This window comes from Gracilinanus agilis, chromosome 2 (genome assembly GCF_016433145.1).
Source record: "Gracilinanus agilis isolate LMUSP501 chromosome 2, AgileGrace, whole genome shotgun sequence".
NCBI classification, from domain to species: Eukaryota; Metazoa; Chordata; class Mammalia; order Didelphimorphia; family Didelphidae; genus Gracilinanus; species Gracilinanus agilis.
The window spans coordinates 614,834,075-614,859,600 of NC_058131.1; the positions used below are offsets into that span (position 1 = coordinate 614,834,075).

Genomic DNA, 25,526 nt, shown 5'->3' on the forward strand with positions numbered 1-25,526 from the left:
ACACCCTCTCCATGGCATCCCTACTCTCTCCATTTACCTTGGTATCCTCGGGGTCCAGGAGAGCCTGTTGGAGAGAAAACAGAAACAAACTTGAGAGATTTTTAGAACAGGGCCATTATGATGAGTCTAGTGTTGAAAGAAATAGGGATCTTGGGAGGAAATATGCTAAAAAACCCAGAGAGAACTGTTTAACCTTCTTTCCTTCCAGATATTCAGCTGCTCAGGTGAGAGCCCTGGAGGAGAAGGACTTTGGGGGAGCTTTCTTTGTAGCTTATGACATCTCTCCCCCTCTTTTCCATTGGAGCAGGAGTATGGGAGATCAAGGAAACTTTCCAGCTCACCTGGTTTCCCTTAACTCTTTGCCCTGTCTGCCAAGGTACCATTTAAATTAAGCTCTACAAAGTTTTCATTCCATGGGCTTTTCCTAAGTTAGGAAGGTGGGAAGGATAGACAAGTTCCCAGAAGACCCTGTGAACAGAAAGGCAATGCACTCACCTTGATCTCCTTTGGGGCCAGGAGGCCCAGGTGGGCCAGGGGGACCAGAGAAGAATGTTTCTGTGGAAGAGATGAGTGGACTATAAGAGTTCCAGTTGATGGGTATTCCCTGTCATGGCTTTATGTCTTGAAATCCATGCCATGGAATGTATTTCCAACCCAAAGTTGTCTGGATCCATTTCACCTCAATATTCTATTTGTTGACATGTTATTCTATCTCTATACTCTCACTTTCCTCCAAGGCCTGATAATCCCCAAGGATGAGAATGGTATTTTATATTTTATCTTTCCTCCAAAATACTTTGTTAAAGTTTCCTCCTTTACTACCACATGGAATCTCAAAGCTTACAGAGTCTCCTATGAGACATTTATTGTGTTTTCAGTGAGAGAGAGATAGGCTTACCTGAGTTTGTAAGGAAACTTCCAGGTGGTCCAGGAGGTCCTGGTAGGCCTTCCCCTGTGCAAGAAAAATCCCTGATCTAGGTTAAGACTGAAAGCCTACTCATAGGGGACAGTTTGCTTCCTTTCTACCCAATGATATTCATTAATTCATTCATTTATTCATTCATTTGTTTGTTTGTTTATTTATTTATTTTGGAACCCTTACCTTCCATCTTGGAGTCTGCTCCAAGGCAGAAGAGTGGTAAGGGTGGGCAATGAGGGTTAAGTGACTTGCCCAGGGTCACACAGCTGGGAAGTGTCTGAGGCCAGATTTGAACTTAGGACCTCCCATCTCTAGGCCTGACTCTCAATCCACTGAGCCACCCAGCTGCCCCCTACCCAATGATATTTAAAGAAAACTTGGTGAGTAGGATTGGTTATGGGTGTGCTAGAGAGGAAATCTGAGTATGTTGAATAGCTTTATAATTCCATGGGAGATGAATCTGGTTTCAACCTCCTTTCATATCCACCCACTAGGCATGAGTGCTTACCTGCTGGGCCTCGGGGTCCTGGAGGGCCTGTGATTGAAGCTCCTGGAGGAAGAAACACACAAAGCCAAGGTTTGAGAAACAGAGGGGAAAGCACTGGTTCTAAGCATGGAAGTGCTACAAATTCATGTGACAAATGTATTAATTCCCTTCTTTGGTACTTAGTTTTCTTATCTACAAAATTAGAAATCTCTCCTACCTCTGACTCTAGGATTTTTTATATTATTGTAGATTTTGGAAACAGAGTATTTCTGAGCTTCTTTACAAGTCTTTCCTATCCTTTGATTTTCTAAGGCTCTCCTGGGATACTCACCTGGTGGTCCTGGTGGTCCTGGTGGTCCAGGGGGGCCTTGCAATTGAGCAGTGTCTACAAAAGAAAAGAAAATAGACTATTGTCTCTCATGGGTTCCTTCTATCATCACCTCTTTCTTCCTCAATCCTGGAATCCCTAAGGACCACAAAGTAATTCAGTTTACTTTATCAAGCCCTGACCAGTTTAGAGATGGTCATGACTCCTATATTCCTTGCAAGCTGACTACTTTTGACTCTAGGTTTCTCCTCATCTTACTTTAGGCCTGCTTTTGCATGAACCAAACAGAACAAAGCTACTTACGAGGAGCAGAATTGATCCCTGAAGAAGAGCTGCTTCCAATAATAGATTCCCCTGCAATGCCTCTCTCCCCTCGGGGACCTGTTGACCAGGAAAAAAAGATTGAGTTTTCTTTTCATCAATTGGTATTGCTTTCATTCTTTTGTTTCAGGGGCAGAGTTGATTCCCAAATCTGGACTCCTGAAAATCCCTGGGGAGAATGAAATCCAGCAGAGAAAAGGACTAACAGGCTCTTTGGGGGCATGCCTTGTTTCCAGTCCATTTCTCAGAAAAGGGGCCCTTGAGGCCTCCTAAGCTTTTGGTGACATACTGTCACAGCTAGTAGCATAACTTTTGCTAATGAAAAACGAAATAATCATACTATTTAGGAACCCATAATCATTTCTCATGTTCCTAGGCATAGCATACCTTGCTGTCCTGGAAGACCAGCTGGGCCAGCAGGTCCTGCAGAATGGGAGAAATAAAGGCTAAATCATATTTCTTTAGTCACAGGTGGCAGAACTAAAGGAAGGGCCAAGAGCTTAGATGCTTGGCCTTCTCAATATGCCCAAGAGCAATAAACTAAAAATATATGCTAAGTGTTGGAAATTTACCATAATATAGTAGAGTTGGTTAGTTTGCCTCTGATTAATTGATTTCCCCTCAACCTCATCAATGAAATCATAGAAAAGGTAGGTATTAGACCTGACAAGCTGTTAATGTGTTAAACATAATGGTTTGTCTATTCCCTTTAACCCTTTTCCTACATGTGAATATGTTTTTGGTGATAGAATTGGAGGATATCTTGCAAAAAAGTTTGAGAACTCCCCAGGTAACCTTTAAAAAGTTCATTTTCCAGCTCTAGTGTCAGTTGAAGCATAAAGTAGCTTCAAGTTGTTATGAGCACTGGCAGGCTAGAAGAGAGCTATACTGAAAGAACCCAGCTTTTGAGAAGCTTTCGCTCTGCTTTTCCCCTTGAGTCTTGACCAGAAAGCAATAAAAGTTGAGGGAATGAGGGATTTCTCTTTCTTCTTCCTTCCCCCATTGGCATTTTGCTCTGGGGCTACTTACTCAGTAGGATATACTATACTAAGCAGAGAAAAGAGCAGGTTAAAAGAGAGTCACTTGGCCACAGAGAAAACAGCTAACTGGATTCAAGAGAGAACTAGCCATGGTAATCAGGAGTCACGTTGTGAAGAGAAACAGATCAAGGAAAGTCAACTGAGAGATGTGACTAGAAGAGAAATTGTGTCCAGAAGGAAAAGCATGAAAACAGTGCAAGATTATTTTATAGGGTCAGAAGTATGAGTTGTACGGCTCATTTACTGCAAGGGAAATCCTCATGATGTCCAAAGACAAATGAAGCCTGTAGTTAATTTCTGGAAAAGCCACAAAAATGTTTTCCAACCTGGAATGCCTGGTGGTCCTGGGGGCCCCATGGCTCCTGGTGGTCCTGGAGGTCCTGGTACAGTCACTGTTGATGTTCCCTCTGTAAAAAGAAGATGAAGCAATGAATGAACAACACTCAGCAATTGGATGCTCTAAGCCCAAAGTTATCTTCATGACTCTTACTTTAATGTCATGCTCTCCCATAGTGAGCAGTTAGGAAGACAAACTTTGCTCTCTCCCTGGTCCTGAACCAAAGAGCCCATAGTTTCATCTCATCTAACACAATTTCCCTAGACCCAAGCATTTCTTAAAATGTATTAGCATATGTATTAACATAGAGAAATATGTACAAACATACATTGTAAATGAGATGAAGAAACAGAAACCAGGATAACCCCAAGCTCTCCTTACCTGAAGTTACAATCCTGCCTGGAGTTCCAGTCTCACCTATGGGGGGGAGAAGGGTGCAGGAGGAAGAAGAAATGAGGGATGAGAATGTTGGATTTCTGTATGAATTAATGGATCAGTGAATCATTTTCAGTGTCTTCCCATTATACCAAAGGAACTGATCTCCCACCTATGCCCTGAGCCTTCTTGCTAAAGGTATTATAATGAGCAGAGAGGGAGTGTGTATTGTATTACATCAAGTACTAGTCTCCCAGCTGATGACTCTGAAAGCCTCAGTCATCAATTTGCTGATTTCTGGCCTGAAGTGACTTCTGGGAGGAGGAGGGCTGGGGATTTAGGGCAATGGTTTCATCCTGATAGCTTCCCAGTGGACCTTCAGGGGAAACTAATGGATGGTTGGTTATATTCAGATCTTCAATCACCAAACTATTTTCTTTCCAGATTGAGAATGAAGTGGAGGGAGAGAAAAGGGGATGAGGGGAGAAGGACTTCCTTACTGGACATGTTCTTGGTTTACAAAGTTACAGAGAGGTTAAGGGCAAGAGAAGGCAAATTTCCTCATCAGTCTAGATTGGAGGGAGAAGAGGCTTGAGACTGGGGTTGTGATGAAGAGAAGGGGCTGCTTAGAGAGGGACACTTTGCTTGGTATCAGAGAGAATGCTCCGGGTTGGATTCATGTGGGTGTGGGTTTCATGGAGCTGTCCTAGGTCAGTGGAGAGAGTTTGAGGATGTCCTATCTTGTTGAACTGTGCAATAGAGATCCTAGTCTGCTGTGTGTGTGTCTGTATCTCTATGTGTCTGTGGCGATGTTGTCAAGAGAGGAAATTTGTTCAGAAAGCTCTAATTGGTCAGGAAAAGCTTCTTCCTTGTAGACACTAGGTGTCACTGTTGCTCCAGGTCCTGATGAGAGATGTGGACCCAGCAACACCTTGACAACCTCAGGAGGCAGAAAATGAATATTTAATTTAGAGACTCACTTACCTTTAACCCCTGGTCGGCCTGGGGTCCCAGGAAGTCCTGATAGGATTAAAAAATAAATAAATCAGGAGGATTAATGTCAAATAAATAAATCACAGTATTAATTCCTGCTGGACTGATGCTTAATGAACAAACCACCTATCGGAGGTCAGAAGTCTCAGCCTAACTTCTGCCTTTGCAAAGATAAAGTCTCTGTCTCCCTTCCTGAGCTGAGAAGGAAATAACCCAGACTCAAAGAAAGCTTTGTTCAAAGCCCAGCACAGTAGAAGGTGGGGAGGGCCTGTGATAGTTCTAGACACAGAAGCTGGAGTGGGGAAGATTATAAAACATCCCTCAGCCTGTAACACTCTCATTAATCCACTTTCATCATCCTCACATTATCCAATGAGGTCCTCTTTCTTCAAACCCTCCTCAAGGAGACAGCTAGATGACTCAATGGATTGAGAGCCAGGCTTAGAGGTCCTGGGTTCAAATCTCATCCCAGACACTTCCTAGCTGTGTGACCCTGGGCAAGTCATTTAACCCCCATTGCCTAGCCCTTACTCCTCTTTTGCTTTGGAACCAATTCACGATATTAATTCTAAGGGTAAGAGTTTTTTTTTAAAGAATATAGTCTACTTTTGATTACCTATGCAACAAAAGAAACAGAAGCCCAGTTAATACCAAATAGTGGATAATCCAAAGGGCCCTTTGCACCATTTATTCATGATATATTCTTGAACAGATTTTACTTCCTCCTATTTACTTATTGTCGATGATCACATAAACAGGAGAGGCTTGGGCTGATGGCTAAGAGAGGTGGATGGTCCAGGTAGGCTGGCTGACACAGGTGATACACTTGGGTAGGTGGGGAATTGGTATAGACACTTAGTTACCCAAAGTGGCTAACTGACAGTTGAAGCAAATTTGAGGTGGGGGCAAACTAATAAGGAGCTTCAGTATCTCACCTGGAGGTCCTTGGGGTCCTGTGAGGCCTAAAGAGAAGGAAAGACAAATGAGAGTGTTCAAAGGCATATTTCGAAGAGCAATTCTGAGCTACAGGCTTGGCATCAACACAGATCAGAAACGTTTTCACAAGTGGACCAAAGGGGGGATTATTATTATTATTTATTATTATTCCTGTTGACTCCTTAGGAGCATAGGGCCGCAAACATCTCACACCATCGGACTCTGTTCTGGGCAACTTCCCCCAGCTGGGCCCATGTCATTCCGACTGTTTTTGTTTCATTTTCGGCACATCTTCGCCAGGTCTGGATACCTCTTTTTAAACTGACATTTGGCAAATTGAATTTGATTGAATCAAATGATTGTTCCTTTCAAAAGAAAACTTAGTGACTCTAGAGCAGTCCGCTAACATAAAAATGTGATTTTATTGGCAAAAGGAATTTTTGGGTGTGGAAACTCCCTTCACCTATGCAAGTGTAGAGAATTGCCTACAGCACAGAGAATTTCAGTTCCTTCCAACCTGGCCAAACAGTAAAAGGTGGGACCAAACTTCTGTTTTCCAGGCTTCAAGGGTTCTTCTCTATCCATTATTCCTGCTGCCTCTCCATAGTACTAAGACTAAGACTAAGACAAAAAAATAGAATTGGTTTTCCCAGGTTCCTTTAAAGTTTACAAAACACTTTCTTCACAACAATCCTTACTAAATATTTTTTAGTACTAATTTAATACTAATTCTTTTACAAATTAGGAAACTGAGGATTGGACAAGTTAGATGACATTCATAAGGTTAGACAGTTTCTAAAGTTAGACAATCAGAGCCCTAGAACTCAAATCCTGAATTTTGGAGTCCAAGAATAGCATTCTTCCATTATGTCATTCTGTACTATAGTATACAAGCTTTGGACCCAGGAAACATACCTGAGCGACAGTTCCTTGCCTAGAAAATGGTAATTAAAAATGTATATGTAGTACTCATGAGGTTAATGTGGGGATTAACTTCCGTGTACAACTCTTATAAGATCTCTCTCAGTTCCTACTTCTTCCCTTAATTTATTTTGTATCATTCTTAGAATGTAAGTTCTTTGAGGGCAGAAACTCTTTTTTTTCATCTCTGATTCCTCAAGGACTACCAGAATGCCATGCATAATAAATGTTTATGGAATTGAAATGTATTAACTTTGTAAAATAATAAAACACTGCATAAATGCTAAATTATTGTTTTTAGTATGTCATACATCTGTTTCCCTAAATGTCACAAACCATGGAAGTCCAGACCCAACACCTTTCTTATCCAACTTTTTGCTCTTCTTTGCAAAGCTGATACATAAGATGGGGAAACTAGTCCCAAACATAGCATTGCCAGCAGCCACTCACTCATCTTTGTTCTATTACCTGGTTTTCCTCCTTCTCCTGCAGGTCCTGGTGGGCCACGAATTCCAGGCATTCCTGTAAGACCTTGTTCACCTAGAGAGATCAGGTGGTCAATTTGTGAATGTTTCTCCTTTAAGAAAAAGCAAGGTGACCATTCTGTTCCTACCAAGTGACAATCAGCCCTGAGTTCATGATCTTGTATAGGATTCGTGGACTGGATATGCAAGATGGTAGGTGGAAGGCAAGAGATATTTGGACACTAATGGTAATACTCCCTAAAGCACATTTCACCTTGGGACTATTTGTTGCTTGTAATAGACTTGTGTACTTCAGTTTGGAATACCTAAAGGTGATCATGGGTTTCTTGGGAGGAAAGCAATGAAAAAAAGTGACCAACCTCTTGGACCTTGATGTCCATCTGGACCAGCTGGACCTGTTCAAAACAACCAAAACCCATGTTAATTCCAAAGATATCCTATTTGACTCCTTCCCTTTACTATCCCTAAAAGGACCAGAAAGAACACTTGCCACAGCAGTTTCAGGAAAAAAGAGCAATGATCACACATTTTGTCCAAGTGTTCCTGTAGCCCTTTTCTAGATGTTACATGGTTACAGTAAGAGTCCCTTCTCCCTTTTCTTGGGGTGTAACTATCTCCCACTACTCTAGCTCTAAACGATCCCTTGCAAAATAGCCATCAATGGTTTCCCATTGTCGGCTACAGAAAAAGACCAATTCCTTAGGCTATTATTGAAGGTCCTTCTGAATTTAACCCCAGTCCATCTTTCCACCTTGGTTTCTTATACATCTTACAATTTGGCAAAAATGCAGTCACGATTTCCAAAACACAGCTTGCCTTTCCACCTCTGCATCTTTCTCCATGGTATTCTCTCTGTCTTTGTCAGTCTCTCTCCTCTTCCACTTTCTCTCCTCTCTTTCTGTCTCTCTTTTTTCCCCTTCTCATAATTGTCTCTCTCCCTTCTCTGCCAATCAAAATTCTAATCTTCCTCCAAGCACTAGCTCTAAAGTCACAGCCCCATGAAGCTTTCCATGGCCTTTACACATCTATTGCCACCCACAATCCTGATCTGGTACATTTTTCCAGCCTGTTCCCACAATTCCCCTCCATGCATTCCAGAACATAGTCCAATGCATAGCACACCCTTTAGTACTTTAAGGATCTCTGCTTTCAGTGGTGAGAATTTTCCATCTACCTGTGTAAATCACAAGGCCTCGGCAACTTGTTACATGATCTTTGAGACCTTCTATGACCCAAAATTCCATTACCTTGCAATCAGTGAGATGAGTCATAACACACACAAAATGCTTGATAAATGTTGATTTGAGCCCAATGTGATCTCTCCCTTTTCTGAACTCCTCTGACATTCTATCTGTCATGACATTTATCACAGCCTTGTGTATATTATATCTATTTCTGTAAGTGTCTGATCTTTGCCATTAGACTGTGAACTCTCTAAAGGAAGGGGCCACCTCTTATTTGCCCTCATACTTCCCTCAGTGAAGCTTGGTGCACTACTAGTATGCACTTGATAGATATTTGTTGCATGAATGAATATTCTATATCCCTTTCCTTTTTGGTCTTTTTTTTTTTATCATTCATCCACTCAAAGTACTATCAGGATCTATAGCTGAACACTGCCGATGCCCAAGGGGACTTGGCTCCCCCCTCCTTGTCCTTTAGCCAGCCAGGACAGCTCAGGAATATAAAGAAAGCTATTAAAGCAGGGGAAGCTAGTGAAGATATCCCAGGGGACCTTCTTTTTTTTACTGGATGGAGGCATCAAAGGTTCCAAGGGGTTCCTCCTTCTGCCCCCCTTTTCTTTCAGAAGCAGAGAGCTCAGAGGCAAGATTTCAGTGGCTGCATAGGAACAATCATGGCACAGAAGATTCCTGGCCTTATCTCTGGTGCCCAGTGATGTGTTGTGAGGCCCCCCCCCCACTCCTCCTCTGCCCATCACCAGCATACAGAGCTCTGGTCCATGAGAAAACAGACTCTTAAGAGACAGTCAAAAATAAACCACCTGTCAGGAAATTCAGAAACAGAGACAAAAGTAGACTGGAGATTAAGGAGCTGAAACGCATTAAAGAAATATAAACATATATGGCAGGAAGCAGCTATGTGTTCATGGACACATGCAGGTCTGCACATGCATGAAGACAGACACAGGAGAGAAATACTGAATCTCTCCTGACACTCACCAATTGCTCCTTTAGCACCAGGTTCACCAGTTGGACCAGGAAGACCTCTTAATCCAGGTTCTCCTACAGTGACAATTCACAATGAAAAGGAAAAGGGAATAAATTGGTCACGTTAACAGCTCCCAAGCTGGTAGGATCGTACTCTTTACTTCTTATAAGGGAGGCTGAGGATGTCAATTGGCTTCTTGTATTATCTATGGGAAAGCATTTTCAGACCTGAATCCCTTGGTGAACAAATGAATCAGACCCAGAGAGGGGGAGATCCTGGATTCCATTTGGTCTTAGATTCTGCCTAGCTGCCTGACCTTGAGCAAGTCACTAAACCTCCATTGCCCAGCTCTTACTGCTCTTCTGCCTTGAAACCAATAGATAGTATTGATTCTAAGACAAAGGAAAGGGTTAAAAAAAGCCTACATGGTCCTCTCTGAGCAGCAGGCACCATCCTTATCCACAGGTGCACATAGTTGAGTTTTAGCTCCTTAGAAGCCAAGAGATGCCATTTATAGCCAAAGCAGCCTCTATGCCTCTTCCTTTTTAATCACACACATTGCAAGATGCAAGCTACAGAGAGGCAGCACACAATGAGAGGCAGAGCCCTCCCAGCTGCATCCTCTCTGACACTTACAGCATTGTGGTTTAGGTACCAAGCATTTACTAAATGCTTACTATGTGCCAGGAACTGGGGAGGCAAAGAAAGCCAAATACATGATCGCTGACTCGAAGGAGCTCTCCACGTCAACCAGGGAGACAACACACAAATAACTATGTCTATACGAGATACACAAGGTACTCTCAGATAGAAAGCCCTGCGAGGGGGAAATCTGGACTATCCCTTAGATCAGTGATGGGCAAAATACAGCCCGAAGGCCAGATGCTGCCCCCTGAAATATTCTCTCTGGCCAGGGACATTATTCCTAATCTGGCAAATACAATGAGTAGGATATAATACAATGAAACTTTGAAAGAGTTGTCTTAGAAACAGACTGACAGATGAGCATCTCCTTTCCTTTGGCCCCCTCTTTAAAAAGTTTGTCCATCACTGCCTTAGATAGATTAGGGCATGGGTCTTAGGGCCCTGGGGAGTTAGATGGTACAGTAGATAGAGTGCTGCGGCTGAACTCAGGGAGACTCTTCCTGAGTTCAAATCTGACCTCAGATACCTACTAGCTGGGTGCCTCTGGGCAAGTCTTAACCTTAAGCCTGTTTGCCTCAGTTTCCTTATATGTGAAATGAGTTGGGGAAGGAAATGGCAAACCACTCTAGAATCTTTGCCAAGAAAACCCCGAAAGTTGTCACTAAGAATCAAAGATGGCTGAAAACGACCAAACAACTACATAGGTTGGTAGGATGAGGCAGGCAGCAAAGAGGATAGAAGAAAACGTGTTCCTCCACCATCTGTACACCAGAATGGCTTTCCCAGCTCCCTGCCTTTCTCTGCTTAATTTCTCTCATCCCTTGGACATTACCATGATATCAGAGACCTCACATGCTCGATCAAATCAATCTAATTCTCAGGGACCCGCTATCTTGGTTTGCTTTTAAGGGTTTTGTGTGTGACAGCAAAATTAGAAACTTCTTAAGGCAGAGAGCTTGTATTTGTTTTGGGATCTCCGAGGCAGCCTAGAAGTTATTTCGTTTAAGAGTTATGGAAGCGAGCTCATCTGCCGGGCAGCACTGACCTGTAAGACCTCGAGGTCCTTTCTCACCCGGATCACCTGAAAATGGACATAAAAGAGAAGAGTCAGACCTTTGCAGAAAGAAATGCCTTCAGAAAGCAAGCCTAGGCTTCATTTAATGCTCAGGACAAGGACAACATCCTTTCACACAGCCATGTTCTGGGCTCTGGCAGGTTAGCTTAGAATTGCTGGGTTAGTTCAGTGTTGGCAACAGCAAGGGACTAATTAGGCTTAAGTTATAGGTTTGGTCTCTTGATGGCTGGTTAACTTCTCAAAGAGGAATTGACCCCTAATCCTGGCCACCAACTGAACTCTAAGTCCAGCTGCAGATTGGCCCCTAGCCCAGGCCTCAAATTGGCTAATAGCCCTGACCAACCACTGACCATCCCCCTTGCCGGAGAACCCCAACTCCAAATGGAGAAAAGGCTGGTTCTATCACGACCACAAACTAACCTCTAACCCTGGTCTCAAAATCACCCTTGACCTTGGCCACAGACAACCTCTAACTCTGCCCACAGATGGTCTCTAATTCTGACCATCTGCCTTCCATATGTATACCATGGTCATAAAGGGGACCAGCTGAGTATTTGCTAGGCACATCATTTCTTCCCTACTTCCTCATCCTTTAAAAACTTCTCCAAGTTTGACTCCAATTGGGGGGAACAATCTGTTATGGCTGTGTACATAAAATGTAACGATCATTGGTTGAGCCATTTCACAGAGCATCATACCTTTGGGTCCTGGGGGTCCCATTGGTCCTTTCTCGCCTAAAGGAAGAAAAACCATACTTTTAGGTGGAGTTATTCTCAAAGAACAGAGTTGAAAGATTGCTACAGGGACAAGTGAAGATGGGCTCCTGCACCTGAACAGACATTATCCATCTCCACCTTGACCTCACCTTTTATTCCCTGTAGGACTCTCTCACACACTCATCTGCTTACCTGAACGGCTAATAGTCTCCACCACCCTCTTGCCTTCCAATGACCACTTAATTTATACTCATAAGATCAAAGATTTAGAGCTAGAAGGGACCTGAGATTCATCTTGTTTAACTCTCTCATATGATGCCTGAGGAAACCAAATCCCAGACAACACTTGTGTATGGTTACTCAGTAAAGTAGCAGAGCCAAAATTTGAATCACATCATCTGGGTATAACTTAGCATATTTCCTTTGATACAGGCATACCTCTTTTATTGGGCTTTGCAGATACTGATTTTTTTAAAAAACAAATTTAAGGTTGGTGGCATCCCTGCATTGAGCAAGTTTATTGGCACCATTTTTCCAACACCATTTGCTCACATCGTGTCTCTGTGTCACATTTTGGTAATGCTTGTAATATTTCAAACTTTTTCATTATTATTATATCCATTATGGTGATCTGTAATCAGTGATCTTTGATGCTATTATTGTGTTTTATTGTTTTGGGGCCAATAAACATGAGCAGAGAAGATGGCAAACGCAATTGATAGATGTTTATGTGTTCTGACTGCTCCACTGACCAGATGTTCCCCTGTTTCTCTTCCTTTCCTTGGGCTTCCTGATTCCCTGAGCCACATCAATATTGAAATCAGGCCAGTTAATAACTCTATAATGGCCTCTAAGTGTTCAAGAGGAAGGAAGAGCCAATCCCTGCAGCAAAGTTCATTGTTGGCTTATTTTAAGAAATTGCCCATCTTCAGTAATCACCACCCAGCTCAGTTGCAGCAGCCATCAACACCGAGGCAAGACCTTCCCCCAGCAAAACGTTGTGACTCACTGAAGGTTCAGATCATGGTTAGCATTTTTTAGCAGTATAATATTTTAAAATTAAGGTAAGTACATTTAAAAAAGACATACTATTGCACACTTAACATACTACAGCATATTATGAGCATAACTTTCATATTCCCTGGGAAACCAGAAAATATATGTGACTTGCTTTCTTTTGGTATTCACTTTATTGCTATCTAACTTAAAATATGACCAAGCTGTGCCTATATGGGGGCAGCTGTATGGCTCAGTGGATCGACAGTCAGGCCTAGAGACTGGGAGGTCTTAGGTTCAAATGGCCTCAGACACTTCCTAGCTTGTGACCCTGGGCAAGTCACTTAACCCCCATTGTCTAGCCCTTACCACTCTTCTGTCTTGGAGCCAATACACAGTTCCAAGACGGAAAGTAAGGGTTTAAAAAAATAATTAAAAAATATGTCCAAGCTCTGCCTATACAAGGATGCTTAACTCTAACCTTAATGAATAACTCCAATGGGATTGAACTCCCCCTTCCCTAGTTCTTCACCAACTTACCTTTGGGACCAGGGGAACCAGCTTCGCCTCTGAAGCCTTGGAGGCCAGAAGGACCTGTAGGACCAGAGAAAACCAGACAGATATGTGATGGAAATGGATGGAGTAAGTATGAGGGAAAAGTGGAGGATGACCCTGAGGTTGGGAGCTTTGATGCCTGGGAGATTGGTGGTGCCTCTAGTAGTAACAGTAACAGAGAACATGGGAAGAAGGGAACTATGTTTTAGAATGTTGAATTTGAGATGATTACAGAACATTTAGTCTGAGGTGTCCAGAAGGCAGCTAGTGAGGTGAGTTGGAAGGTCAGGAGGGAGATTGGGGCTGGATATATAGCTAGGGGAATCGTCTCTAGATAGTGAGGATAATTGAACCCATGGGAGCTGATGCTATAACCAAGTAAGATAGTGAATAGGACTTTGAGAAGAAAGCACAGGACTGAACTTTGGGGTGGTATCCATGATTAATGACCTTGACCTGGATAAAGAGTTAGTATAGGAGACTGAGAACTTTTTAAACTAGAAAGCATTACACAGACTGTTCCAAAAGGTTCAGTGCATGGAAAAAAGGTCCTAAAGCTTAAACTTTGCACTAAGTCTTTTGGAGAATCCTCTATGAAGGATTGCTTTAATTTGTTGGCAGGTGCCCTGTTCAGATGGATGGATGGATAGTTTTCATTGCTGAAGATTTATGGAGGCAGATCATATATGAAATACTCTGGACACCTGACAAAATAAGGACAATTTAGAGTGGAAAGGGGAATCTGAACAGATAAGTCAGTGCTCACAAAGAAGTGTGAGGCCCAAAAAACCAAAACTCATTGAGACTTGGGCTAAAGACTCTAGAAATCGCTACCAATGCCAGCGTTGTTTTATGTGTGTGTGCTTTAAGTATTTTCCTCCTCTTTAATTCAATTTCCTTTGCCTCAAGAGATCCAGAAACAACCATGTTGCAAAGAACATTCTACTCACCTGAGGGGCCCTGGGGTCCTGGGGAACCAATAGAACCTGGGGAAATAAGGGAGAGGGAGATAATTGTAAGCAAGGAATTGGGCCCTATTTCAAGGCATCAGATATCACAGGAGACTCTGGGGGCTATGGACGAAGGTCTCCCACTGCCTAGTGGCTTGTTTGTGTATGTGTGTGTGTGTGTGTGTGTGTATGTGTGCTCATGTTAACACTTTTGTGTACTAGAAAGGCTCAAATTCTTCCTCAAATCTCTAAAGACAACAGGATGTGGAGGTGAATTACTTCTCTTCTCCGGAGAAGGAGCACATTTGTTTGAGCAAGTTGCTCTGGGAATAAACAGTTTGCCCATAGTACATGCTAAACAAATGAATGGTTGAATGAATGAAGATTACCCTTTACTCTCATAGCCTGGACACAGAATGGTTTGGCTTCAAGAGAGAGGAGGAAAAAGAGAGGTGTAATAGAGCCATACCCCATTCTCTATCACTTTATCTGCAAGTGAGACTTATTCCCACTTGATGTACGCAGGCAAATCAACCAATTAATGCTAGTAGGTCAGCATGGGATTATTTTAATCTCATTAATTTCCTGGTTGATTCACCATCAAAAGGCAACAAAGACACAGGCTCAGATGGCCCCACAGAGATTGAGGAAGGGTCTCAGCTGTGCTGCTTTAGGTTGAGAGCTTTCCTTCTCTGGGCCTTAGTTTTTTCCTTTATTAAACAAGATGATTGAACTAAATAATCTCTAAGATCCCTTCTAGGTCTATAATTCTTTTGAAGTATAGGCAAAAACAAGGAAAACGTCTGAAAGTCTTTATAATCATTGGATCCAAAAGATAACTATTAATTCTTCTTGCCTCATCGTTCATTTTGGGAGAATTGTAGTTGGCTAATTTTTTTTGGCCATGGTTCTCAGGATTATTACTTTAGTCTGTAAGGACTGATCATGACACCTGGCCCCTGTGGCATTGTTCCCTGGACACTGCCATCTCTCTAAATGACTCAGACACAGTGCTTACCTTTGGGACCAACAGAACCAGGGACACCAGGGGGCCCTTGAGGACCTGGATCTCCAGCAGCACCTGAGGAATAAATTAACCGAATCAATGCCTTGGTGACTTTTTACCTTGATTTTCCCTCAAAGTCTCATTCTATCATTTGGAAAAGATGTTTCTACTTTTCAGAATCCTCTAGGGCCATTAAGGTGGGGGCCAAAGATTCAGTGGTTTGAAGAGCCTAATGGGTACCATGTGTAGTATACAGAATTCTGTATACTACACATGAAGGCACCCAGCAGTAGAACCCAGCTTTGGTACTGGAGGAAGGAGTCCCTTATAGGACAGCTGGTTATTTGGTGATGGGTGGAGCAGTGGATAAAACACTGAACATCAAGTTAGGAAGACTGACTTCGATTCCTGCTTCAGACACTTACAAGCTGTGTGATACTGGGCAAGTCATTTAGCCTCAGTTTTCTCATCTATAACATGGGATTAATAATAGGATCTCTCCTACAGGGCTATTGTAAGGATCAAATGATATAACATGTAAAACATTTTGCCAACCTTAAGACAATTAATTGCTAGCTATTATTATTTAACTGTTGACTCTATACTCTTACCTTCTTTTGCTATATCTCAGTTCCCTCCCCAGAAGGGGCAAAACCAAACCGAAACAAAGTCTACTAACTACCTCCTTCCCTCCAAACCTTGAAACATTAGAAGTTTTTCTTATTGTCCTTGAGTCATGTGGGGGACTGAAATATGGAATCCTTAACTGAGGGAGTAGCATAGTTCTCTGGACTCTGATTGGCTAATTCATCAAGGCCAAGCATGGTCCTGAAACACTTCCCTCACTCACCCCAGCCTGTGGAGATACAATATACATTGAGCACTGAATTCCCTCCCTGATCACAAACCTCTGAGGCACAACAACCGGAACCTTTCAGGTATTTTTGCTATTTTCAATCCATCAACCTATCAGTCAGCATTTATTAAGTGCCTACTATGTGTCAGACACTATGCTAAGTCCTGGGGATGTAAAAAAAGGTAGAATATAGTCTCTACTATCAAGGAGTTCACAGTCTATTTGGGGAGTCCAAAAAGACTGGAAGTTATAATTTATAAGACTAAATCCAATTCATGGAGGTCCGCCCAGAATTTCCAGTGCTTTCCCCCCCTCAATGAAATTACCTCAAAATTGATAGGCTGGTGTGCTTTTAATCACAAAATACTGAAATATTCCAATTAATGAGCTGATTTTGCATCCTCCAGACAAATTCCAAGAATCATACTCTTTTCAGCCTTCTGAGTCATTGCCCCTCCTTTCCCCCCCTCATAAAAATCTCATTACCTCTCTTCTTTATTTCCCTCCCAGAATCCTTTCTTCATGAAGTTGGAGCAGAGGAAAATGTCTTAGAATTTCATATTTTGTACTGGTTTAATGGGGAGAGTAGTGGGGGAAAGGAGAAGTGAGAACATCTTATCCTGCCTTTCATTCCACTGTAGTTACACCACTGCGTCTCCAACTTTCTTGGGATAGGATGGTCTCATCTTACCTCTATCTCCCTTCTCTCCAAATCCAGGGGGTCCTGGTTCGCCACGAGGCCCTGTGGGGCCTTCTCGTCCTCTCTGACCCATGGGTCCCTCTGGGCCAGATTCTCCTACAAACAACAAGGGTTTTCATCCATAAAACTATCAATTCAGAGCTACAATATTGCTGCATTTGAAGGCAAGAATTAAAGAGTGTGAGAACTGTGAGGGATTTCAGTCTCAGACATGCCAACTGTTCCATGCCAACAAGTGATCTTCTATTTGAAGACCTCCAAGAAAGAGGACTCCACCACTTCTTAAGATAGACTATTCCATTTTTAGACCACTCAACTCACATTAGGAAGTTATTATTATTTTTTTTATGACATCAGGCCTTGTTTGCCTTTTGCACTCAGTTCTTCTTCTTCTGTTCTCTGAGGCTAAATAGAAAAAAAATCTGATCCCTCTCCCATATCATAGCCCTTTAAATACTGGTGGAGAGGTATTATGTTCTCCTGTCTACACTTTTCCAAGTTAAACAATCTAGTTCCTTCAACTGAGCCTCATTTGACATAGACTCAACGACCTTTATCATATTGGTTACCCTCCTTTGGGAGCTCTCAAGTTTATCAATTTTCTTAATCTGTGATTTTCTGAACTAAATGAGGGTTGATGAAAGCAGATTATGGAGGGACTTTTCCTTATTCCTGGAAACAGCCTTTTCCAATTGGGCTAAACCCAAGGTTGCATTATCTCTTTAAGCTGCCACATCACCCTGCTGACTTAAACTGGGATCTAGGTCCAAATCCAGTGTCTAACACTTAATGATCTATGTTACCTTAGGCAGGTTAATTAACCTCTCTGAGTCTCAGTTTCTTCATCTGTAAAAGGGGGTAATACTTGTACTCATTTCATAGATTTGTCATGAGATTCAAATGAGATAATGTATCTAAAATGCTTTGTAAACTTTAATGCACTCTATTTGTCAAGTTGTGGACAGCTTGGTGAAGCAGTGAATAACAGGGTTGGAGTTACCCATCTTCCTGAGTTCAAATCTGGCCTCAAAAACTTACTAGTTGTGTGACCCTGGGCAAATCACTTAACCCTGTTTGCCTCAGTTTTTTCATCTATAAAAGGAGCTAGTCAACTACTCTAGTATCTTTGCCATAAACACCAAATGGGATTATAAAGATACATCTGAAAACAACTGAATGGCGATGATGACAACAACAACAACCTGTCAACTTATTTTATCACTAGATCTCTAGAGGGCAGAGAAATGTTTGGAAGGAAAAGAAAATCAGTTCTTACCCACACTGCCTTTCTGTCCCTTTGGTCCTTCTGGGCCTGGATGGCCCATAGTCCCTGGGACACCTGTGGATACACAAGAATGATTATATCCCTATTTGTTTCACTAGTGGCTAGAAGCTGGGATTGAGCAGCAGCGCCAAACCCCAGACATAACATTACTGAGGTTTGGCAAAAAGGTGACCATTGTTTACACACCTGGAACTCCAATAAGCCCTCGTTCTCCTGTAAAAACAGAGAGAAAAAAAGAAAACTATTAGTTGAGGATTAAGGCTCAGATTCCCTTCTAAGAGAGTCAGAGAGTGCTCTGAGCCTCATCTAAGCACTTCTCCCTCTACAGTTCTAGCTAGAGTTTTTTCAGGGGGATCTTAGGTGCTGCCTGAAACCAAAATTTCAATGGGAACCAGCATCCACAAAGAAGGCCCTGAAAAGAAGATTACCATCTCATTGTACTCAATCTGGGGACCATTAAGGATCCTGAAAAGGCACTGGAGCCAAGGATAGCTTAGCAGTGGGAGGTTGCAGCTTTTCATTTCTTTCTCCACTCCCATCCTCCCTTACTCTCTGAGTTCCAAAGTCTGTCAGTTGCTACCAATAATGCTTTAATAAAAAGGATCCTGATTCCCAAAACTGAGATTCGCTGGTCTAAGCCAATGCCCCTTCCTTCAGAAAGTCTCAGTTAATGTTGAATAATGATGAATGAATATGGTATTATGTACATTTTTTGGGAATGACCTTCTGATGAAGCCATCGGTTCCCATTAAAATAATCGAAATGTTTCTCACTCACCTTTTGGACCTTGAATTCCCATATCACCTAAAAGACACAAAAATACCAGCATTCTGAGATTAGGTCATAGTAGAGTGGTATCCACTTGGTATGTTAATATCAAATCTCTTAGGTACAAAAATCTGATTTCAAAAGGAAGCAATCTGAGTTCTATTCCCAGCTCTACCATTAATCAATGGGTGATTTTGACCACCGACTGAGTCTCTTTTACTTATCTGTAAAACAAAGGGACTAAATTATCTAGTCCTTCCAGCCTAATAGTCTAGATTCTAGAACATAGTTTCCCTCAAAATGATGTATTAAACTGTCCTGCTCCCCAAACTTATTTCAGAAATGAAAAAAGAGAGGGGGGAAAAAGAGTAAAAGAGGGAAAAGTGGTTGAGAAAGGAGAGGAAAGTAGGGAAAAGCTGGGGGAGTTTTCCAAATGATCCAGAAAAACAAGCACCAATCCCAGATAGCATTTCCTCATAAAAAGAAGTCAAGGGAAGGAACAAATGATTTGTTTGTAAAACCTTTTGGTCCAGGATTTCCTCGGAGATTTCCTAAAATAGAATGCAAAGTCTGGGTTAGTTAATTTTGCATCTTTTTCTGCTTTGTTAGCCCTAGAATAAAAGGGAAACATTGAGTTTTAATGGAGAATCCACAAGATTAGATCTGGGGTCTAGTCTGATGCTGTCACTAATGAGCATTATAACATTGAACAAATCATTTCCCCTCTGTGTCCTCTCTATCTGAGGTATGGATGAGATAATGCATGTATAGATATAGTCATAAAGCTCGGTATAAATGTGAATTACTATCCCATAGAATGTAAGATCCTTGAAGGCACGGATTATTTAATTTTTGTCTTTGAATCTCCAGTACCTAACTTAATGCCTGGTACATTATAAATTATTGACTGATTAATAGATAATAGAGTCATAACTAGCATAGGGAAAATGGGACTTTGCCTCTAGGCACCAACACTCAGGGTATTGAATATACTTCCTTCAAGGTTTCCAGAGAAGAGCATGAGGAGGCAATGGATCCTAGTTGCAAATTCCAAAGTCCCATTAGATGAGACCTTGTCCCATCTCCTGATGGTCTCATGGCATGGGAGGGGATGGGATGAGGCTCTTTGGGTATGGATCATACCACATCATTAATGTTATACTCATGGTAGAACTCTCCTTTCTACTACCAGCCATCCTCATCACCCCCAACTCAGCATCAGTTCAATTTTGATTAATTAACAACTCTAAGGACAGTGATTCATTCATATTTGGTGCTGAGGTGGTTTGACTCCCACTCCCATTAGGCTCCCCATGGGATCTCCTCACCCTTTTCCTGTTCTATCAGCAGCTTGTTTTTCACAAATAACCAGAGAGCCTCCTGACTGTGGCTGTCAAGTTCACTGGTCCCTCCGCCAACATGGGAGACAGCAATGGCTCGATCTTTGTAGATCTCTCTATCCTGTAACATACTAGTGTTGATTTGCTCCAGGCTATCCACACGAGCTCTCAGCTTCCTCACCTCCTCCGCTGCATGGAAGGCAGAAAACAAGAATCATAGGAAGGAAGAGGCGAGTACAAGTCATTTTACAGGGCTATTGTGAACATCGAATCTATGTAGAATACGTTCAAAGCATCTCATAGAAATGCAAGCTGGTCTATTATTGCTAGTAGGATGATCGTGGGGCAAACTTGTACTAGTAAGAATTCTATTCTGAGCAAGCCTTGAACAGGAGACCTCAGTCACTGGGCAGCAAACCTCCACGCTCTGCTCTAGCTCTTGTCTTTTAGCTGAGACGGATTATATTAAACCAGAGAGGCAGCGAGGCATCATGGAAAGAGAACTGGGATGGAAGGTCAGTGAGTGACGTGCTACCTCTCTGGGACTTGGTCTCTCCAACGGGTAAATGGATATCATATCTGTCTGGTCAGCTTCAAAGGATCCACTGAGAACATGGAAATGGAAACATTTTGACAAGATACAATTTTTTAAAAGGATTAAAGATTACTTTTACTGTGGCTACTGCTATTTCTACTACTGCTCCTGCTGCAGCTACTACTACATTTGTTACGATTGCTACTATTATTGCTGCTACTACTACTACTTCTTAGTAGTAGTACTGCTACTACTAATGCTGTTGCTATTGCTACTACTACTGCCACTGCTGTGGCTGCTGTTGCTACTACTACCACCACCACCACCACCACCACTACTACTACTACTACTACTACTACTACTACTACTACTACTACTACNNNNACCACCACTACTACTACTACTACTACTACTACTACTACTACTACTACTACTACTACTACTACTACCACTAATGCCACTGCTGTTGCTAAAACTACTACATCTACTAATACTATTGCTGTTGTTGTTGCTGCTTCTGCTGCTGCTACTACTACCACTAATACCACTACCACTATCACCACTACCACCAGCACCACTCTTCCTCCTCCTTCACTTCTTCCTCCTCCTCCTCCTCCTCTTCCTCCTCCTTTCTTCTCTTCTGGGTGCTCTCTGCAGAATCCTCCTCTTTGTCTCCTTCACACATTGCTTCCCTTGTAGGAAGCTCCCCACCTCAATTTTCCAGTTTCCACATGTGTTATCTCCCTCCTTTAGAATGAGAGCTCCTTAAGGGTGGGCACCATCTTGCTGTCTTCTAATTGTATACCTAGCCCTTAGCAGAATGCTTGGCGCATAGTGAGCCAGGCTTAATGAATGTCTCATCTATGTACCATCACCACTACAAGGGACCAAATGTTAGGACAAACAGCAGTGGTTTGGGAGTCAAGAATTCTGGGTTATAAACCCTGCTCTTCCACTAATTAACCATATGACCCTGAGCAAACTCCAAAGTCCTTCCAAGTCCTACAATTTGATTTCTTTTGGGTTCTAGTTATAAGTGAGCAACACATGACTATTGTTCATACAACATATATGAAGCCTTTCCCACAGCAGGGTCTTCCTGCTGCCAGAGAGATCTTGGAGTTGTGATTTCTTACCCAAAGCAATGAGTCCGAAAAGCAATCCAAGAAGCAACAGCCAGGCCAGGAGTAGACCTAAAAGCCACTTCCACCAACTACAGCAGGAACCACAGGGACACCAGGCGGGGGCAGCCCCAAAACCTGCACCACCGCCGCCGCCACCTCCTCCTCCTCCTGCACCACCGACACCACGGTCATCTCCTTGTATTTCTAGGGAAGAGAAGGATGGAAGCCTAAGTGAATCCAGAAGGCTGATATTCTCTTTTAAACCTTTAAGTAACTGATTTTCCATGTGCCCCCCCCACCTCCCAATGAAACTAGATGGATGGGGGGAAAGGAAGGACAGAGAGACATTCAGAGTTTCGGAACTGTTTAGAGATGTATTGGCATGATGTCTTTCACAGAGGCAACTGATGTGGAAGAAAGAATATAAGACTGGGAATATGAAGACCTAGATTCGAGCTCCTTGTCTGACATTTATTAGCTCTATAATCTTAGTCGAGACCTTTAACTGTTTGGGGGCTCAAGTTCTTTGTCTTTAAAATGGGGCTAACCAAACTTTCCTGGCCTTCCTCATAAATTTAGTATGAGGCTCAATGATGATATACAATTCTAAGATGCCTTGAGGTTTATGAGTTCTTTTCCTATAGCAAGCCTGTGAGTATTATCACAGATATTTTATAGATGAGGAAACTGAGGCAAAGAAAACATTAAATGACTTGCCAAGGATCAAGCAGGGAGTGAGTAAAACTGCTGAGGCCTCCTTAAACCAGGTCTAGTGCTTAGTCTTCAGTACCACCATGTGGCCTCCTTGTGGCCAGAATGAGATAACTGATGTGCCAGAGACTTTTAAACTTCAAATTACTTCTGAATGTACTTTAAAGTTATCATCCACTTTAATTAAGGGCAGCTAGGTGGCACATCGGATAGAATGCTAGCCTGGAGTCAAGAAGATTCATATTCCTGAGTTCAAATCTGACACTTACTAGCTGTGTGACCCTGGGCAAGTCATCTACAAAATGAGTCGGAGAAGGAAATGGCAAAACACTTCAGTACCTTTACCAAGAAGACCCCAAATGGGATCATGAAGACTCAGAGTCGACTGAAAATGACTGACTGAACAACAAAGTAGTTGGCGCTTTACATAGGGTATCTCATTTGAAGCTTGTAATACCCATATAATATAGGTGCGAGTATTATTCCTATTTTACAGACGAGAGAATAAAGGCTGCAGGGTGGCAAGTGACTTTTCAAATGCCACAGTTCTTCTGACAAAGCTGGGACTGGCTGCTGTCCAAGGGGACCTGGATCCCTAAAGACCCTGGGTAGCCAGGTGCCTCAGTGGATATAGAAAGCCAGACCTGGAGACAGGCAGTTTCAGGTTCAAATCTGACCTCAGCTACTTCCTAGCTGTGTGACCCTGAGCAAAGATCATGTAATCCCAATTGCCTGGCCCTTAGTACTCTTCTGCCAATTCTTAGTATTGATTCTAAGACAGAATGTAAAAAAAAAAAAATCAGTCAGAACGCTCCTTTGTCCCAATCTAGGAAGAAATATAACTCTTAGTCTTTAGCTACTCAAGCCCCTTTGCAAGGCAGCCAATCCCATCTTTGCTAGGACTGTGACATGAGCATTGTACTAGAGGCTGCTCTATGGTACAATGGATAGTGCTCTAGACTTGTAGTCAGGAAGACCTGAATTCAAATTTTACTCAGGTGCCAGCTATGTGACTTTGGACAAGTCATTTCATCTCTGTCTGCCTTAGTTTCCCTCAACTGAAAAATGGGCACTAATTGCACCTACTGAGAATCAAGTGATTGTTAAAGTGCTTAGCAGAGTGCTTGTCACATAATAGGTGCTAAATAAATGCTTATTCTCTCCTTTCCCATGTTAGATAATGACTCAGATGGGAATTGCTCCCAGACCTTCCACATTAACCTATTAATCACACACTGCCTCTGAACAAAGTGAATTCAACAAACATTTATTATACATCTATATGAAAAACAGGAAGTGCTAGACCCTGGGGGAGGGGGACAAACATCCAAAAAAGAAAGTATCTGCCTTCAAGGAGCTTATATTCTATATACTTTCCATATTGTGATTGCAAAATTCACATCAGAAAGCTTTTTCATCCCCCAGTACTTATGGGGGAGGTAAAACCCACAAAATACAGCATGATTTTTTCCTTGGAAGGGATTGGCTGGGTGAGCTTTTTATGGGGAGCATGAGAGGGTCATTAGCTGGTCCCTCTGAGGAGTCACAGGGTAGACCGTGCTCTCCCTCTATGGTCACTACTTTTCCCCAGGCCCAACTCTGGGACCTGCAGAGTAATCTGCATGTAAACCTATGTCCTTGTTCAAGTAACCATCTAAAAATAACTTGGATTACTCGATTACAAAAATGAATAATATGGAAATAGGTATCAAGTGATGACACATGCATAACCCAGTGGAATTGCTTGTCAGCTCCGGGAGAGGGGAGGAAAGAAGAGAGGGAGAGAACATGAATTATTTAACTATGGAAAACTATTTAAAAATAAAAAATTATGGCCATTTTCAGAGCGTTCAAAGACTACAAGGGTCTGTCTTAGAGGTAAATTGTCATCGAAATACTAGATGTTGAATTCCTCTATGTTGCTTGTTTCTTTGAGATGGCAGCATCAATTACTCATTATGAAATAACCAAAGTTCACGTGAAATAAGCACTAACATTAGGTAAAAAAATCTCAATTTTGCATTAGATAATAAATATTAACTTTTAAATGTTGAGGCGTGTGTTTAGGAAAAAAACATGATGTTCCTTTTATTGTTATCTTTTGTCCAAATATATTATCCAAAATAAATTATTTTCTTGAAATATTGGAAAAAACGGATAGGGGTCATTATCCAGTTCCTTAACAGTCAAGTGGGTTCATCGTGTCCACTTCACTAAAGAATCAACATGAAAGATAATTTCCCTCCCTACCTGCATAGGTGGCTTTGTCCTTCATGGATGCGACCTTCAGACCTCCTAAAAGGAAAAAGAACAAGAGATAATAGTTTCATTCTCTCCAACAACTCCAAGAGCTCATGGGGCACAGAAAGAAGCAGATCTGGCAACACTTATCAGTTGGACATGGAAATTGGACCATGAAATTTGCAAAACTATGAGTGAGATTCATCTGTCTTTATACTATCATTGAAGTAAGGGGTTTACTAAAGCAATGAATAATGTAAAAAAGAGGAATGTTAGGGGTAGCTAGGTAGCACAGTAGACAGAGCACCAGGCCTGGGGCTGGGAGGACTTGGGTTCAAATATGACCACAGACACTTCCAACTGTATGACTCTGTATGACACTTAACCCCAATAATTGCCTAGCCCTTACCCTCTTCTGCTTTAGAACCGATTCATTATATTGATTCTAAGATAGAAGGTCAGGTTAACTCTGGTGTAAAGGCCCAATCATTTCTCTAGTACCACTTTAATAGAAGCATTTGAATTCACAAAATGAAAATTGCAAATGATGCTTATACATTGATTAAACTAGTTAGAAGAGGTTCTAGGACTTATAGCTCAAATTCTCCTCCCTGGTCCCATTAGGACTGCTATTATTGGTACTAAAAGAAGCTACACTATGCTGCTTCTTCTTCTTCTTCTTCTTCTTCTTCTTCTTCTTCTTCTTCTTCTT

General features: G+C 42.0%; 1 protein-coding gene across 1 annotated transcript in view; it reads right to left on the reverse strand.

The window, feature by feature from the left end:
• COL17A1 (collagen type XVII alpha 1 chain) overlaps nucleotides 1-25,526 on the reverse strand; it is a 55,444-nt gene that overhangs the window by 10,666 nt on the left and 19,252 nt on the right. Inside the window, exons 9-35 of the mRNA XM_044660172.1 lie at nucleotides 24,824-24,868; nucleotides 21,875-22,066; nucleotides 20,192-20,392; nucleotides 19,385-19,414; nucleotides 18,873-18,899; nucleotides 18,282-18,308; nucleotides 18,087-18,149; nucleotides 16,802-16,906; nucleotides 15,267-15,329; nucleotides 14,249-14,284; nucleotides 13,284-13,337; nucleotides 11,730-11,765; nucleotides 11,002-11,037; nucleotides 9,323-9,385; nucleotides 7,502-7,537; nucleotides 7,126-7,197; nucleotides 5,736-5,762; nucleotides 4,792-4,827; nucleotides 3,814-3,849; nucleotides 3,422-3,502; nucleotides 2,443-2,478; nucleotides 2,038-2,115; nucleotides 1,738-1,791; nucleotides 1,428-1,469; nucleotides 899-952; nucleotides 496-555; nucleotides 38-64 (exon numbers count right to left, since the gene is read on the reverse strand). Coding sequence (XP_044516107.1) covers nucleotides 38-64; nucleotides 496-555; nucleotides 899-952; nucleotides 1,428-1,469; nucleotides 1,738-1,791; nucleotides 2,038-2,115; nucleotides 2,443-2,478; nucleotides 3,422-3,502; nucleotides 3,814-3,849; nucleotides 4,792-4,827; nucleotides 5,736-5,762; nucleotides 7,126-7,197; nucleotides 7,502-7,537; nucleotides 9,323-9,385; nucleotides 11,002-11,037; nucleotides 11,730-11,765; nucleotides 13,284-13,337; nucleotides 14,249-14,284; nucleotides 15,267-15,329; nucleotides 16,802-16,906; nucleotides 18,087-18,149; nucleotides 18,282-18,308; nucleotides 18,873-18,899; nucleotides 19,385-19,414; nucleotides 20,192-20,392; nucleotides 21,875-22,066; nucleotides 24,824-24,868 — 1,617 coding nt within the window. The remainder of the gene's footprint in view (nucleotides 1-37; nucleotides 65-495; nucleotides 556-898; nucleotides 953-1,427; nucleotides 1,470-1,737; nucleotides 1,792-2,037; nucleotides 2,116-2,442; nucleotides 2,479-3,421; nucleotides 3,503-3,813; nucleotides 3,850-4,791; nucleotides 4,828-5,735; nucleotides 5,763-7,125; nucleotides 7,198-7,501; nucleotides 7,538-9,322; nucleotides 9,386-11,001; nucleotides 11,038-11,729; nucleotides 11,766-13,283; nucleotides 13,338-14,248; nucleotides 14,285-15,266; nucleotides 15,330-16,801; nucleotides 16,907-18,086; nucleotides 18,150-18,281; nucleotides 18,309-18,872; nucleotides 18,900-19,384; nucleotides 19,415-20,191; nucleotides 20,393-21,874; nucleotides 22,067-24,823; nucleotides 24,869-25,526) is intronic.